Source organism: Salvelinus alpinus, chromosome 32 (genome assembly GCF_045679555.1).
Source record: "Salvelinus alpinus chromosome 32, SLU_Salpinus.1, whole genome shotgun sequence".
NCBI lineage: Eukaryota > Metazoa > Chordata > Actinopteri > Salmoniformes > Salmonidae > Salvelinus > Salvelinus alpinus.
The window spans coordinates 29,057,008-29,074,151 of record NC_092117.1 but is presented as its reverse complement, the minus strand read 5'-3'; the positions used below and the strand labels follow the sequence as shown (position 1 = coordinate 29,074,151).

The 17,144-nt window shown below is 45.0% G+C and overlaps 1 protein-coding gene across 5 annotated transcripts in view; it reads right to left on the bottom strand.

Moving 5' to 3' along the window:
• Window positions 1–17,144, bottom strand: part of LOC139562476 (E3 ubiquitin-protein ligase MARCHF8-like) — a 160,856-nt gene that overhangs the window by 119,355 nt on the left and 24,357 nt on the right. For all 5 annotated transcript variants that reach the window (XM_071380198.1, XM_071380201.1, XM_071380197.1 and 2 more), the window contains exon 2: window positions 11,859–12,071. In XM_071380198.1, coding sequence (XP_071236299.1) covers window positions 11,859–11,954 — 96 coding nt within the window. In that variant the 5' untranslated portion in view covers window positions 11,955–12,071. The remainder of the gene's footprint in view (window positions 1–11,858; window positions 12,072–17,144) is intronic.

Below are 17,144 nucleotides of genomic sequence, written 5' to 3'. Positions count from 1 at the left end.
GACCCTTTTCCCCCAGTGGTGTATGGATTATGATGATTCACGACAGACTGAAAACACTTTCAAAATAATCCTCAAAAATAATGTTTCTCGTGAATGTCCCTACCCCCTCATTATCTCAACCAAGCATGGTTAGATTTTGTATTTTTTCAGTGTCTAAACAGCTTTGTGATTTCACATTTTATTTATATTTACAGATTGCATACGAGTTTGTTATTAAAGGCACATGACAGTTGACATATTTAAGAAGGCATTTTTGAAGAAAAAACCCCCCTGTTCAAATGCCTCTCCTGTGAAGTAGTGACATGCGACATATGCCCAGCTTTCTGTAACGGTTCACACAGGTCTTCAGAATTTGTCAGGATATGGTTCATATCCACAAAACTCAGAATATGCGTTGGACGTGGTCTGTATTCTCTTGAATATCACCTGTTGCGCATTGAAATAACCGGAGGAGCCTACCCAACATGAGTGAAACGAACCAGCGGGAATGCGGACTCCATTCGCTATTCCAGTGCATACGGATTACATGTCTTTTTTCTCTTGCCCCTGTTCCTGTTCCTGCCCATTTCATAATGGACCATTCTAAATCAAATCTAATTTTACATAATTAGTAAAGACAAGATTAAATTGAGAATAATCCGATGAGAGAACAGCGTGTGCAGTCTGAGGCAAGGAACAGAGAGCAAGCTTTTTTTTGCGACTTTCAGCCACACACGTTGCTGACAGGTTTATAAAATTGAACACACCGCCATGTAATCTCCATAGACAAACATCGGCAGTAGAATGGCATTACTGAAGAGCTCAGTGACTTTCAACGTGGCACCGTCATAGGATGCCACCTTTCCAACAAGTCAGTTGGTCAAATTTCTGCCCTGCTAGAGCTGTCCCAGTCAACTGTAAGTTCTGTTATTGTGAAGTGGAAACATCAAGGAGCATTAACGGCTCAGCCGCAAAGTGGTAGGCCACACAAGCTCACAGAACGGGACCGCCGAGTGCTGAAGCGCATAGCACATAAAAATCGTCTGTCCTCGGTTGCAACCCTCACTACAGAGTTCTAAACTGCCTCTGGAAGCAACGTCAGCACAAGAACTGTTCGTTGGGAGTATCATGAAGTGGGTTTCCATGGACGAGCAGCCGCCCGCAAGCCTAAGATCACCAAGTGCAATACCAAGCGCAGGCTGGTGTGTGTAAAGCTCGCCGCCATTGGACTCTGGAGCAGTGGAAACACATTCTCTGGAGTGATGAATCACGCTTCACCATCTGGCAGTCTGACGGACAAATCTGGGTTTGGCGGATGCCAGGAAACGCCTGCCAAACCTGCCAAAATGCATAGCACCAACTGTAACAACATCATCAGCCATGGTAAGGTACTTGACTGTAGCGAGAGGTAAATTCAACCTGTCTCTGTTGTTATTGACCACCCATTCTCACATATACAGGTTTGTTTGTTAGGATTGTCAGCCATGGTGACACGCATTACTGGAAGACTGCTCTTACCCTACACTGATTTCTCTGTGGAGAGGAGAGTTTTTCTTATGGGGCACGCACGCACGCACGCACGCACGCACGCACGCACGCACGCACGCACGCACGCACGCACGCACGCACGCACGCACGCACACACACACACACAGAGTCAGAGTAAGGAGAGACATTGGCCAGCAACCAACTTAGCCCCCTCCCTACCTTTCCAATCTACTGCACAATAAATCACCTATATCATAGACTGCTTATAATCTTTGTAAATAAGATGAATAACATCATATCTGGATAGTGTATCAGGGTGTTGAAACAGTGAGAAATGTGAGAGTTTTCTGATGGCACTAGACACAGTTTATGCATTAGAGAGACAGTATGGAACCTGGCAGGAAGACCCGAGTGCCTCTGTGGCCGCTCAAATGCATTACAGTTAAACACAGTACGACACAGTCACCCAATGAAACCTCTGAAGCTGTGCCTGGAGTGTGCGTGTGTGTGTGTGAGTGTGTGTGAGTGTTTGCTTTCGTCATCCTGTGTCTTCAGATCAGTAAATATGAAGGAGAGGAGAGATGTCAGACTATTTAGAATGCCCACCACTGTCACAGAGCCAGAATACGGTGGCCTTCAAGGACCAAAATAATACAGTACACCCCTGGACTAGAAGCTCAGCCTAAACCAACCACAACAAGGAGTATTGAAGCGCAGACCTCTAAATCACACTCGACAATAGTAGTTCAAAACTGTTTGTAAAACACTTCGCACACACACGACAGGCTGATAGAAGTATACAATAATTACAGTAGACGAACATATGGCCACAGTTTGGGGAAGTCCCTTTTCCTGTTTCAGCATAATAATGCCCCCATGCACAAAGCGAGGTCCATACAGAAATGGTTTGTCAAGATCGGTGTGGAAGAACTTGACTGGCCTGCACAGAGCTCTGATCTCAACCCCATCGAACACCTTTGGGATGAATTGGAACACCGACTGCAAGCCAGGCCTAATCGACCAATATCAGTGCCCGACCTCACTAATGCTTTTGTGTCTGAATGGAAGCAAGTCTCTGCCGCAATGTTCCAACATCTAGTGGAAAGCCTTCGCAGAAGAGTGGAGGCTGTTATAGCAGCAAAGGGGGGACCACCTCCATATTAAAGCCCATGATTTTGGAATGAAATGTTTGACGAGCAGGTGTCCACATACTTTTGGACCTTCTGGAATCTACCTCAAATACCTCGTACCTCGACACGTTGATCTGGTACTCCCTCTACACAGCTCCATTGTTGTGTATATTATTTTTTATTTCTATGAATTATTTATTTTATAAAACGCTGCGTCGTTTGGAATGGCATTTCACGGGAAAGTCTGCCCCAGTTGTATTCAGAACATGTGACCAATAACATTAGATTTCATCTTAACCCTCCTTCTCTTTCTTGACTCATACTGTATCTTCAGGCAGAGTAGATCCTCATACTGTATCTTCAGGCAGAGTAGATCCTCATACTGTATCTTCAGGTAGAGTAGATCCTCATACTGTATCTTCAGGCAGAGTAGATCCTCATACTGTATCTTCAGGTAGAGTAGATCCTCATACTGTATCTTCAGGTAGAGTAGATCCTCATACTGTATCTTCAGGTAGAGTAGATCCTCATACTGTATCTTCAGGCAGAGTAGATCCTCATACTGTATCTTCAGGTAGAGAAGATCCTCATACTGTATCTTCAGGTAGAGTAGATCCTCATACTGTATCTTCAGGTAGAGTAGATCCTCATACTGTATCTTCAGCTAGAGTAGATCCTCATACTGTATCTTCAGGTAGAGTAGATCCTCATACTGTATCTTCAGGTAGAGTATATCCTCATACTGTATCTTCAGGCAGAGTAGATCCTGAAAAGATCCTATTTGAACTGATATAGGGAGTGGTGTGAGGAGATGATTCATACGTGTGATGTTAGCTCTGAAGAAATGTGTTGGTCTGACACCAATATCATGGTCTCTGCTCAGGTATTCAGAGCAACAGAGTAGGTAGCTCCAGTGAGTGACAGGGTGCTATGCTAACCCAACAGGAGACGTGATAAATGTACTGAGACGTTAGCGAGCGTCTAGGAGACAAACAGCTCCAACAGAGTCACCTGCCAATCATCTGGCACACAGACAGATGACAAGTACTAACGAGACGACAGGATGTGACAGATAGTGTGTGAGTGTCCATATGCACTCGTGTGTGCGGTTTTGGTTTTACTATCCTTGTGGGGACCAGAAGTCCTTACGAGGAAAATTCAGACAAGTGGGAACATTTTGCTGGTCCCCACAAGAAAAAAGGCTACTTTAGGCTTAGGGTTTAGGTTTATGGTTAGGGTTACAATTAGGGTTAGGGATCGAATTAGGGTTAGGTTAACAGTTAGGTTTAAATTTAGGGTGATGGAAAATAGGATTTGAATGGGAATCAATTGTTTGGTCCCCACTAGGATATTAAAACAAACGTGTGTGTGTGTGTGTCTATGTGTACTGATGTGTGCCTGTGTGTGTGTCTGTGGTTTTTATGGGTAGGCCGTCATTGCAAATAAGAATTTGTCCTTAACTGACTTGCCTAGTTAAATAAATGTTAAATAAAATAAATTCATCTTTGTTTACCATGATTTTGGAATGAGATGGTCGACGAGTATCTCAGTCATAGTAAGTACGTTTTTCCTCAATAAAGTAGCTCTCAGCAAAGTCAGTGCTAGTAAGGGGGGGGAAAGTGCCTGGATTAGGACCTGTGCTGCTATCTCTGTGAGGTAGGATCGTACTCTACGGATGTTGTAGAGCATGAACCTATAGGAGCGAGTCACTGCTTTGATGTTTGCAGAGAACGACAGGGTGTTGTCCAGGGTCACGCCAAGGTTCTTTGCACTCGGGAGGGGGACATTGTGGAGTTGTCAACCGTGATGTTGAGGTCTTCCCCGGGAGGAAGAGCAGCTCCGTCTTGTCGAGGTTGAGCTTGAGGTGGTGGGCCGACATCCAAGCTGAGATATCTGCCAGGCACACAGAGATGCGTGTCACCACCTGGGTGTCACCACCTGGGTGTCAGAAGGGGAGAAGGAGAAAAGTAGTTGAGTGGCAGCCGCATAGCAATGATAGTCTCTCCTATGTGAGGATATGACAGAGCCAAGTGACTTGGTGTACAGAGAGAAGAGGAGAGGGCCTAGAACCAAGCCTTGGGGGACACCAGTAGTAAGAGTACATGTGGCATACACAGATCCTCTCCATGCACCTGGTAGGAGCGGCCTGCCAGGTAGGATGCAATCCAAGAGAGTGCAGAGCCTGAGACGCCCAGCCCTGAGAGGGTGGAGAGGAGGATCTGATGGTTCACGGTGTTGAAGGCAGAGGATAGATCTATGATTATGAGAACAGCTTTGAGTCAGGATAGAGTCAGCTTTGGCAGCGCGGAGAGCCTCCTTGACACAAAGAGAAGTCTCGGTTTATTGACCCGTCTTGAAGCCTGACTGGTTAGGGTCAACAAGATCATTTTGAGAGAGGTAGCGAGAGAGCTGGTCAGAGACAGCACGCTCAAGTGTTTTAGAAAGAAAAGAAAGAAGGGATACAAATCTGTAGTTTTTGACGTCAGAGGGGTCGAGTGTTGGTTTCTTGAGGAGGGGACATTTTGAAGCCAGTGGCCAGGGATGAGTTGATGAGGGAAGTAAGAAATGGGAGAAGGTCTCCAAAGATGGTTTGGAGAAGGGAAGAGAGGATAGGGTTGAGCGGGACGGTTGTCGGGCGGCCAGACCTCACTAGTTGCAGGATTTCATCTGGAGAGAAAAGGGAGAAAGAGGTCAAGATAGAGTAGTTCTGTGTGAGTGGAACCAGTGGACCCAATAGGTTGAGTGAATGAGGAGTGGATGTCATCCACCTTCTTTTCAAAATGGTTCACAAAGTCGTCCGCAGAGAGGGAGGAGAGAGGGAGAGGTGGGGAGGAAAGTGGAAAAGAGTTTCCTAGGGTTAGGCAGAATTTAGAAATGTAGAATGATAGAAAGTGGCTTTAGCAGCGGATACAGAGGGGAGGGCCGAGCCAGCCAGGAGGAAAGGGGACAGTGCGAGTCATAGGATGCAGAAAGAGAGGAGAGTAGGGTCGAAGAGGCAGAATCAGGAGACAGACGGGGGAAGGATTTAGCAGAAGGGAGAGATGATAGGATAGAAGAGGAGAGAGTAGTGGGAGAGAGAGAAGATTACGACAGCGCATGACCATCTGAGTAGGGGTTGAGTAGGTAGGGTTGTAGGAGAGGGAAGCAGAAAAGGAAACAAAGTAGTGATCAGAGACCTAGAGGGGGTGTTGTGCCAGGATAACAGCCTCTCCCTCAACGTCAGCAAAACCAAGGAGCTGGTCGGGGACTTAGGGGGGGGGTGATAGGGGGGTGAGCATGCCCCCATCTGCATCGACAGGGCTGGAGTGGAAAGGGTCAAAAGCTACAAGTTCCTCGGCATGCACATCACAGAGGATCTATAATAGTCCAATCACACCGACACCGCGGTGAAGTAGGCGCAACAGCACCTCTTCAACCTCAGGCAACGGAAGAAATTTGACATGGGCCCTCAGATCCTCAAGAAGTTGTGCAGCTGCACCATCGAGAGCATCTTGAACCATCTGTATCACCGCCTGGTATAGCAACTGCACCGCCCTCAACCGCAAGCCTCTACAGAGGGTGGTGCGGACAGCCCAATACATTACTGGGGCGAGCTCCCTGCCCTCCAGGACATTTACACAAGGCGGTGTCTGAGGAAGACCCGGAAGATCGCCAAGGACTCAAGTCCGCCGAGCACCAGGCTGTTCAATCTGTTACCATCTGGCAAGTGGTATCAGAGCATCCAGTCTCGAACCAACAGGTTCCGAGACAGCTTCTACCACCAGACCAAACTGTGTCGTAGCAACCAGTCTCAGAACAACAGGCTCCGAGACAGCTTCTACCACCAGACCAAACGGTGTCGTAGCAACCAGTCTCAGAACAACAGGCTCTGAGACAGCTTCTACCACCAGGCCAAACGGTGTCGTAGCATCCAGTCTCGAACCAACAGGCTCCGAGACAGCTTCTACTACCAGACCAGACGGTGTCGTAGCAACTAGTCTCAGAACAACAGGCTCCGAGACAGCTTCTACCACCAGGCCAAACGGTGTCGTAGCAACCAGTCTCAGAACAACAGGCTCCGAGACAGCTTCTACCACCAGACCAAACTGTGTCGTAGCAACCAGTCTCAGAACAACAGGCTCCGAGACAGCTTCTACCACCAGACCAAACGGTGTCGTAGCAACCAGTCTCGAACGAACAGGCTCCGAGACAGCTTCTACCACCAGGCCAAACGGTGTCGTAGCATCCAGTCTCAGAACAACAGGCTCCGAGACAGCTTCTACCACCAGGCCAAACGGTGTCGTAGCAACCAGTCTCAGAACAACAGGCTCCGAGACAGCTTCTACCACCAGACCAAACGGTGTCGTAGCAACCAGTCTCGAACGAACAGGCTCCGAGACAGCTTCTACCACCAGGCCAAACGGTGTCGTAGCATCCAGTCTCAGAACAACAGGCTCCGAGACAGCTTCTACCACCAGGCCAAACGGTGTCGTAGCAACCAGTCTCAGAACAACAGGCTCCGAGACAGCTTCTACCACCAGGCCAAACGGTGTCGGAGCAACCAGTCTCAGAACAACAGGCTCCGAGACAGCTTCTACCACCAGGCCAAACGGTGTCGGAGCAACCAGTCTCGAACCAACAGGCTCCAAGACAGCTTCTACCACCAGACCAAACTGTGTCGTAGCAACCAGTCTCGAACCAACAGGCTCCGAGACAGCTTCTACCACCAGACCAAACTGTGTCGTAGCAACCAGTCTCGAACCAACAGGCTCCGAGACAGCTTCTACCACCAGACCAAACGGTGTCGTAGCAACCAGTCTCAGAACAACAGGCTCTGAGACAGCTTCTACTACCAGGCCACCCGACTGCTGAGCAACTAAGCCTAACTGTCTACCTACTTAGAACAGCACGTTAGAGACTATGTGCACCTTAAAGACTATCTGCACCAAGAGACTATTTACACGGGCTCTCCACACATCCAACCTTTACACACATGCATACACACACACAAGCACACACACACGCACACACACACAGTCAACGCTGCTGTTCTATTATATAGTATTGATTCAACTGTGCAACCATGACAACATCCACTTTATATTTGTAAATACAGCCATACTTGACATGGCATATTCAGAATATATACTGTATATCCCATTGTGGAAATATCAGTTTATTACTTTGCATACTACCGTCTAACTACCTGTTGTTTTTTATTTGACTTTTTGTATTATTGATATTGATTATTGTACTGCAATGTTGAGGGAGCTAGCAAGTATTTCACTGCACCTTTTATACTGGAAACTGTGTATGTGACGTGTTCAAAAGCTGTGTGGGGAGAGACCGTGATGGGGAAGTTTCATAGGCACAGCAGTGTGTGTACGGCTAAATCAGGCTAAATCCACTCCACCATATGTACAGGTCGAGTGGGCCCTTGTGAACACCTGTGTGGACATGCTGAGGTACTCAGACCCTAAAAGACAATAGACCGTGTTAGACAGAGTATTGCGTGAGTAAGAGGACAGACACCAGACAGACAGACAGACATGTTGTCTTAGCACTACACTTTGTTCAGCAGATCTACAGCTGACAGCTACTGAGAGTCCTTCACACACACAAAGAGGTGCAATTTGTTCGCACTAAAAATATGTTGCATTAAAGCTTAAGTCATTATTCAATGTTTTAAATTTTTTACTGCATCAGACGTTTCGACTTTACAGCCTTTTTTCAGTGTGTAGGTACAGCCCTTCACACGCTCGCACGCACGCACCCATACACACCCACACACACACCCTGCCACCAACAGTGACAGCATGTAATTCAACTGAGGAGATGGACAGGTGAGTGAGGGAGAAAATTGAAAATCTCCACTTAGGAGAAATGAGCAGCCCTGTGCCACCACCACCACGACCAGATGCTGTCAGACTATGACAGAACACGTAGTCAGATGAAGAGAGAGCAGCTGGAGTAGAACTCGGCGTTGTGAAACTTCCTGGTGAGAGCGTTCTCATTAGTGTCAGCATCCAATCACCTTCCTTAAGCAGCAGCATGTGACCAGAAGAGATGCGAGGAGACCAGAAAGGGAGGAAAGTGCCACCTTCCTGGCATTAGAATGCATCTCACGGATCAATGCTTTAAGATCAAAACAGCCTTAAATCATAGGGAGAAATATTCAGCTTTTCTGTTTGTGGAAATATTCTGTTTCCTTTGTTTGTCTCTGTACACACTGTAAGACAGACAAGCATACAGAGGTACACAAACAGGAGGTAGAGCAAGAGAGCAAGACAAAAACACACTTGAGTTTGCAAGAAAGGCATTTCACTGTACTTGTGCATGTGACCTTGAAACACTAGGGCTGTGAAGGTCATGGAAATTTGGATGACGGCTATTGGTCACCCAAATGACCACATCAAAAAAAATCCTACAATGTTATTTTCTGGATTTTTTTTCTCATTTTGTCTGTCATAGTTGAAGTGTACCTATGATGAAAATTACAGGCCTCTCTCATCTTTTTAAGTGGGAGAACTTGCACAATTGGTGGCTGACTAAATACTTTTTTGCCCGACTGTATATATACACACATATATACATAAACACACATATATACACATATACATACATAATATATATATATATATATATATATACAGTGGGGAGAACAAGTATTTGATACACTGCCGATTTTGCAGGTTTTCCTACTTACAAAGCATGTAGAGGTCTGTAATTTTTATCATAGGTACACTTCAACTGTGAGAGACGGAATCTAAAACAAAAATACAGAAAATCACATTGTATGATTTTTAAGTAATTAATTTGCATTTTATTGCATGACATAAGTATTTGATACATCAGAAAAGCAGAACTTAATATTTGGTACAGAAACCTTTGTTTGCAATTACAGAGATCATACGTTTCCTGTAGTTCTTGACCAGGTTTGCACACACTGCAGCAGGGATTTTGGCCCACTCCTCCATACAGACCTTCTCCAGATCCTTCAGGTTTCGGGGCTGTCGCTGGGCAATACGGACTTTCAGCTCCCTCCAAAGATTTTCTATTGGGTTCAGGTCTGGAGACTGGCTAGGCCACTCCAGGACCTTGAGATGCTTCTTACGGAGCCACTCCTTAGTTGCCCTGGCTGTGTGTTTCGGGTCGTTGTCATGCTGGAAGACCCAGCCACGACCCATCTTCAATGCTCTTACTGAGGGAAGGAGGTTGTTGGCCAAGATCTCGCGATCCATGGCCCCATCCATCCTCCCCTCAATACGGTGCAGTCGTCCTGTCCCCTTTGCAGAAAAGCATCCCCAAAGAATGATGTTTCCACCTCCATGCTTCACGGTTGGGATGGTGTTCTTGGGGTTGTACTCATCCTTCTTCTTCCTCCAAACACGGCGAGTGGAGTTTAGACCAAAAAGCTATATTTCTGTCTCATCAGACCACATGACCTTCTCCCATTCCTCCTCTGGATCATCCAGATGGTCATTGGCAAACTTCAGACGGGCCTGGACATGCGCTGGCTTGAGCAGGGGGACCTTGCGTGCGCTGCAGGATTTTAATCCATGACGGCGTAGTGTGGTACTAATGGTTTTCTTTGAGACTGTGGTCCCAGCTCTCTTCAGGTCATTGACCAGGTCCTGCCGTGTAGTTCTGGGCTGATCCCTCACCTTCCCCATGATCATTGATGCCCCACGAGGTGAGATCTTGCATGGAGCCCCAGACCGAGGGTGATTGACCGTCATCTTCAACTTCTTCCATTTTCTAATAATTGCGCCAACAGTTGTTGCCTTCTCACCAAGCTGCTTGCCTATTGTCCTGTAGCCCATCCCAGCCTTGTGCAGGTCTACAATTTTATCCCTGATGTCCTTACACAGCTCTCTGGTCTTGGCCATTGTGGAGAGGTTGGAGTCTGTTTGATTGAGTGTGTGGACAGGTGTCTTTTATACAGGTAACGAGTTCAAACAGGTGCAGTTAATACAGGTAATGAGTGGAGAACAGGAGGGCTTCTTAAAGAAAAACGAACAGGTCTGTGAGAGCCGGAATTCTTACTGGTTGGTAGGTAATCAAATACTTATGTCATGCAATAAAATGAAAATTAATTATTTAAAAATCATACAATGTGATTTTCTGGATTTTTGTTTTAGATTCCGTCTCTCACAGTTGAAGTGTACCTATGATAAAAATTACAGACCTCTACATGCTTTGTAAGTAGGAAAACCTGCAAAATCGGCAGTGTATCAAATACTTGTTCTCCCCACTGTATATATATATATATATATATATATATATATATATATATATATATATATATATATATATACACACATACATACATTAATACATATACAGTTGAAGTCGGAAGTTTACATACACCTTAGCCAAATACATTTAAACTCAGTTTTTCACAATTCCTGATATTTAATCCTAGTAAAAATTCCCTGTCTTAGGTCAGTTAGGATCACCACTTTATTTTAAGAATGTGACATGTCAGAATAATAGTAGAGAGAATGATTTATTTCAGCTTTTATTTCTTTCATCACATTCCCAGTGGGTCAGAAGTTTACATACACTCAATTAGTATTTGGTAGCATTGCCTTTAAAATTGTTTAACTTGGGTCAAGCGTTTCGGGTAGCCTTCCACAAGCTTCCCACAACAAGTTGGGTGAATTTTGGCCCATTCATTCTGACAGAGCTGGTGTAACTGAGTCAGGTGTGTAGGCTTCCTTGCTCGCACGTGCTTTTTCAGTTCTGCCGACACATTTTCTATAGGATTGAGGTCAGGGCTTTGTGATGGCCACTCCAATACCTTGACTTTGTTGTCCACTCTCATCCTCCTTTGACCTTCTGACTCATCATAGCAGCACAAAACCATTTGCAAACTGAAAGCTTGTCCTTGTTAAACCAATTCAGCCCAGCAGTGGAGCCTCTACTGTGATGCTCTGTGATGGGGCCTCAGTCAAACAGCATTTAGTGAACTGAGCAGTTCCCTACTCTCACACACACACACACACACACACACACACACACACACACACACACACACACACACACACACACACACACACACACACACACACACACACACACACACACACACACACACACACACACACACACACACACACACACACACACACACACACACACACACACACATGGCAGTGTGGGTCACAATGAGTCCTGCTATTTGTTTTAAAAAGTGTTCCATACTGCCAAAAGAATGTTGTACCAAACAACGCCCTCGTCCAAAACGCCCCACAAGAAGACCATGACCTTTGACCCTACCTGTTTGTCTTTGTCCTTGGCCTTTCCGCTGCTGCTGACCCGGGAGGAAGGGACATCACGGGGAATGACAGAGATCTGGTGCAGTGGCATGTTCATCCCCGCGGAAACCACCGGACTGGGCGTACTCACACACACACTTCCTGTCTTGCTGCTGCTGCCACGGCAACAGGCATGACTGGCCAAAACACTACTCCTACCGTAGCCTGCACTGCTCTGGAGAGGAAAAAGAGTGGAAAGAGGAGAGACAGGGTTAGACATACAGTACATAAACAACACTCACACCTATCACATTTATTTTCAAAAGATATTTGAATTTTCCTTTCTTTCTTTATCAGAGTGATGAATACACCTTGACAGAGAGAAGAGTCTGAACAGCCCATCTTGTGAAGTCTATAACTATAGTACAAACATCCCATAATAGCACATTGACACAGAGAGGAGAGAATGAACCATGGTATCAATAGGCCATGATAACACATTGACTGTCAACATTGAGAAAGGTCTGAATTGCCCATAATAGCACATCGAGGGTGAGAGAAGACTGAGGAACCACAATCTAAGCAGCACCATGATGGGTAATTCCTCACTAAACCAGGACAAAAAAAGACGATGATTTTGGGGATTTGCACAACATTTAATCCATAGAATGGTCATTTGGAGGAAGGATTGTTGACTTATATTTTTCAAGATTCATAAATAATTGTCTAAACATTTTTAATTAAATAAAAATACTAATCATATTACAGAGCAAGTGGTAAAGCTTCATATGACACCAATGTCCGCTTTGTAGCACCTACAGATAAAACATCATGGAGTCTTAAAGGAGGCCTGTAGCACCTACAGATAAAACATCATGGAGTCTTAAAGGAGGCCTGTAGCACCTACAGATAAAACATCATGGAGTCTTATAGGAGACTTGTAGCACCTACAGATAAAACATCATGGAGTCTTAAAGGAGGCCTGTAGCACCTACAGATAAAACATCATGGAGTCTTATCGGAGACTTGTAGCACCTACAGATAAAACATCATGGAGTCTTATAGGAGGCCTGTAGCACCTACAGATAAAACATCATGGAGTCTTAAAGGAGGCCTGTAGCACCTACAGATAAAACATCATGGAGTCTTATAGGAGACTTGTAGCACCTACAGATAAAACATCATGGAGTCTTATAGGAGACTTGTAGCACCTACAGATAAAACATCATGGAGTCTTAAAGGAGGCCTGTAGCACCTACAGATAAAACATCATGGAGTCTTATAGGAGACTTGTAGCACCTACAGATAAAACATAATGGAGTCTTATAGGAGACTTGTAGCACCTACAGATAAAACATAATGGAGTCTTAAAGGAGGCCTGTAGCACCTACAGATAAAACATCATGGAGTCTTATCGGAGACTTGTAGCACCTACAGATAAAACATCATGGAGTCTTAAAGGAGGCCTGTAGCACCTACAGATAAAACATAATGGAGTCTTATAGGAGAGTTGTAGCACCTACAGATAAAACATCATGGAGTCTTAAAGGAGGCCTGTAGCACCTACAGATAAAACATCATGGAGTCTTATAGGAGACTTGTAGCACCTACAGATAAAACATAATGGAGTCTTAAAGGAGGCCTGTAGCACCTACAGATAAAACATCATGGAGTCTTAAAGGAGGCCTGTAGCACCTACAGATAAAACATCATGGAGTCTTAAAGGAGACCTGTAACACCTACAGATAAAACATCATGGAGTCTTATAGGAGACTTGTAGCACCTACAGATAAAACATCATGGAGTCTTATAGGAGACCTGTAGCACCTACAGATAAAACATCATGGAGTCTTAAAGGAGACCTGTAGCACCTACAGATAAAACATCATGGAGTCTTAAAGGAGGCCTGTAGCACCTACAGATAAAACATCATGGAGTCTTAAAGGAGGCCTGTAGCACCTACAGATAAAACATCATGGAGTCTTAAAGGAGGCCTGTAGCACCTAGAGATAAAACATAATGGAGTCTTAAAGGAGACCTGTAGCACCTAGAGATAAAACATCATGGAGTCTTAAAGGAGACCTGTAGCACCTACAGATAAAACATCATGGAGTCTTAAAGGAGGCCTGTAGCACCTACAGATAAAACATCATGGAGTCTTAAAGGAGGCCTGTAGCACCTACAGATAAAACATCATGGAGTCTTAAAGAAGGCCTGTAGCACCTACAGATAAAACATAATGGAGTCTTATAGGAGACCTGTAGCACCTACAGATAAAACATCATGGAGTCTTATAGGAGACTTGTAGCACCTACAGATAAAACATCATGGAGTCTTAAAGGAGACTTGTAGCACCTACAGATAAAACATAATGGAGTCTTATAGGAGACCTGTAGCACCTACAGATAAAACATCATGGAGTCTTATAGGAGACCTGTAGCACCTACAGATAAAACATCATGGAGTCTTAAAGGAGGCCTGTAGCACCTACAGATAAAACATCATGGAGTCTTAAAGGAGGCCTGTAGCACCTACAGATAAAACATCATGGAGTCTTAAAGGAGACTTGTAGCACCTACAGATAAAACATCATGGAGTCTTAAAGAAGGCCTGTAGCACCTACAGATAAAACATCATGGAGTCTTAAAGGAGGCCTGGGTAAGGCCAAAATGTCATAAATATGCCAACTTTTATAAATTATTTCTCAATTATGGTTTTAGATACAAATATCTAACATATGTCAACAATTCTTCCTCCAAATGACCATTATATGGATTAAATGTGAGAAGAAAAAAAATCATGGTCTTTTTTTGTCCTGGTTTCGTGAAGAATCACCCTGATAACATATTGACAGGGCCTGAAGCAGCCCAAGGTGAGAAGTTATGGAAATACACTTTATAAATATATGGTTTCCACTTCTGCTAATGCAGCCATCTGCAGTGCACAGACACTGACTGCAATTACTGTAAGGTTCAACCCCTCTGGTGTGTGGATGTGCATGCATGTGCATGTGTGTGAGAGTTCTTGTGCCCGCATGTGTTGGTGTGGATCCGTGTACACATTTGTGTGTGTGTGTGTGTGTGCGTGCGTGCGTGCGTGCGTGCGTGCGTGCGTGCGTGCGTGTGTGCCAACGCTGGAGATGTAGGCTACTAGTAAGGGAAAGAGGAATATGTCATATTGACGTCTTAGGTGAACCCTGTGAAATACAGCGTCCAGGTTAAGGGCACTGGATAAAACTGTTGGAGGGCATCTACCATCACCGTAGTGCCAGGACTCTATTTGGGGAGGGAGGGAACAGGTGGAAGACAGGAAGAAGAGGAAGACAGACAGGAAGAGGGATAGTGGTGCATCACTAATCCAGTGCTGTCTGGAAGTAGAGGTGGATTCTATTTCTCTCTCAGTAGAGGTTAGGGATATCTCAGGGGACCATAGGGGTCTCCGGTAGTCTCTCCCTCAGGTCCCAAGGACATTATAGACCCAGAGGACAAGGCATTGCAGGGAGACTAACAAGGGGACTTGACACTATCACAGTCAGATATGAATTACATAGCAGGGTCACCAGAAAGGCTTTTCATTATGTAATGAGAGAGAAGGAGAAGGTTAGAGAGAGATAGAGAGAGTTAGAGAGAGAGATAGAGAGAGAAGGAGAGAGGGAAGAAGAGGGTTAGAGAGAGTTAGAGAGAGAAAGACAGGGAAGGAGAGGGTTAGAGAGAGAGATAGAGAGAGAAAGACAGGGAAGGAGAGGGTTAGAGAGAGTTAGAGAGAGAAAGACAGGGAAGGAGAGGGTTAGAGAGAGATAGAGAGAGTTAGAGATAGAAAAAGAGAGAGAAAGAGAGAGGGAAGAAGAGGGTTAGAGAGAGAGATAGAGAGAGAAGGAGAGAGGGAAGAAGAGGGTTAGAGAGAATTAGAGAGAGAAAGACAGGGAAGGAGAGGGTTAGAGAGAATTAGAGAGAGAAAGACAGGGAAGGAGAGGGTTAGAGAGAGAAAGACAGGGAAGGAGAGGGTTAGAGAGAGAAGGAGACAGGGAAGGAGAGGGTTAGAGAGAGAAAGACAGGGAAGGAGAGGGTTAGAGAGGGTTAGAGAGAGAAAGACAGGGAAGGAGAGGGAGATAGAGAAACATCCAACTCACAACTGCCTATGAGATCATCTTCAGTAAGACAGTGAGTCCAGAGAAATGTCTGCACCAACCACTGTTTCCTCTAACACACTAGTGCTACATGGACACGGGCCCAGCCTTCCCCCTCCTACACACTACTGCACGTACACACAAACACACACACGGAAACACACATTCTATTTCTATGGTCCAATCAATAACTTAATGAAAAGGTCAGATTGGTCAGAAATTGACCTTGTTGCCATGACACCAGCTACTGGAGGCTGGTTCGGATTTACAGTAACCTGCTGAAACACACAAACACACGCGTATAAAAGTGCATGCACACGTGTGAGCATAGACACACAGTCATTGTTTCTATTTAAAAGGAATAATACAAGAACCCAATAAAAAATATTGTCATTTACATTCAAAGTTTAATCTTCACGGTCCGCTTCACTCATCTACATGACAAAATCCCCAACATCAAAAAGTCTTCAGACCATATGTCACGTTCCTGACCTTGTTTTCCTTTTGTATAGTTGTGTTTAGTGGGTCAGGACGTGAGCTGGGTGGGCAGTCTGTGTTGTTTGTTCTATGTTAAGTGTCATTGTTAATTGACTTTGTATGGTTCTCAATCAGAGGCAGGTGTTTGACGTTTCCTCTGATTGAGAACCATATATAGGTAGGTTGTTTCACATTGTTTGTTGTGGGTGGTTGTTCCTGTGTCAGGTTTTGTGCCACACAGGACTGTTTCGGTTTTGTCACGTTTGTTGGTTGTTTTGTATTTTGAAGTGTTTTGTTGACTTTCAGTAAATAATGAACACTAACCACTCTGCGTTTTGGTCTGACCCTTACTCCTTCTCCTCATCCGAGGAGGAGGAATTAGACAGCCGTTACACCATAAAGGTTTACAAAAACAACACTCATCTTGACTGACTGACTGACTGACACAAATATAAACAACTAGATCCGGTCTTACTTTGCAACCCATATTCCTCATGTATTTAAAAAGTCTCTCTCCTCAGGCAGTGGGTTCTCTCTCCAGTCCAGAGTCCTGTCAGGTAAATCTATATCTATCCTCCATCTGTTTTCTGCCTGGCTGAACCCTTGTTATTCACACGGAGCAGACCCAGACCTGCACTCACCCTCTTCCATCAGATAGACAGAGCAGACATTTGGTGTGTGTGTGTGACTGTGACAGAGATGGCT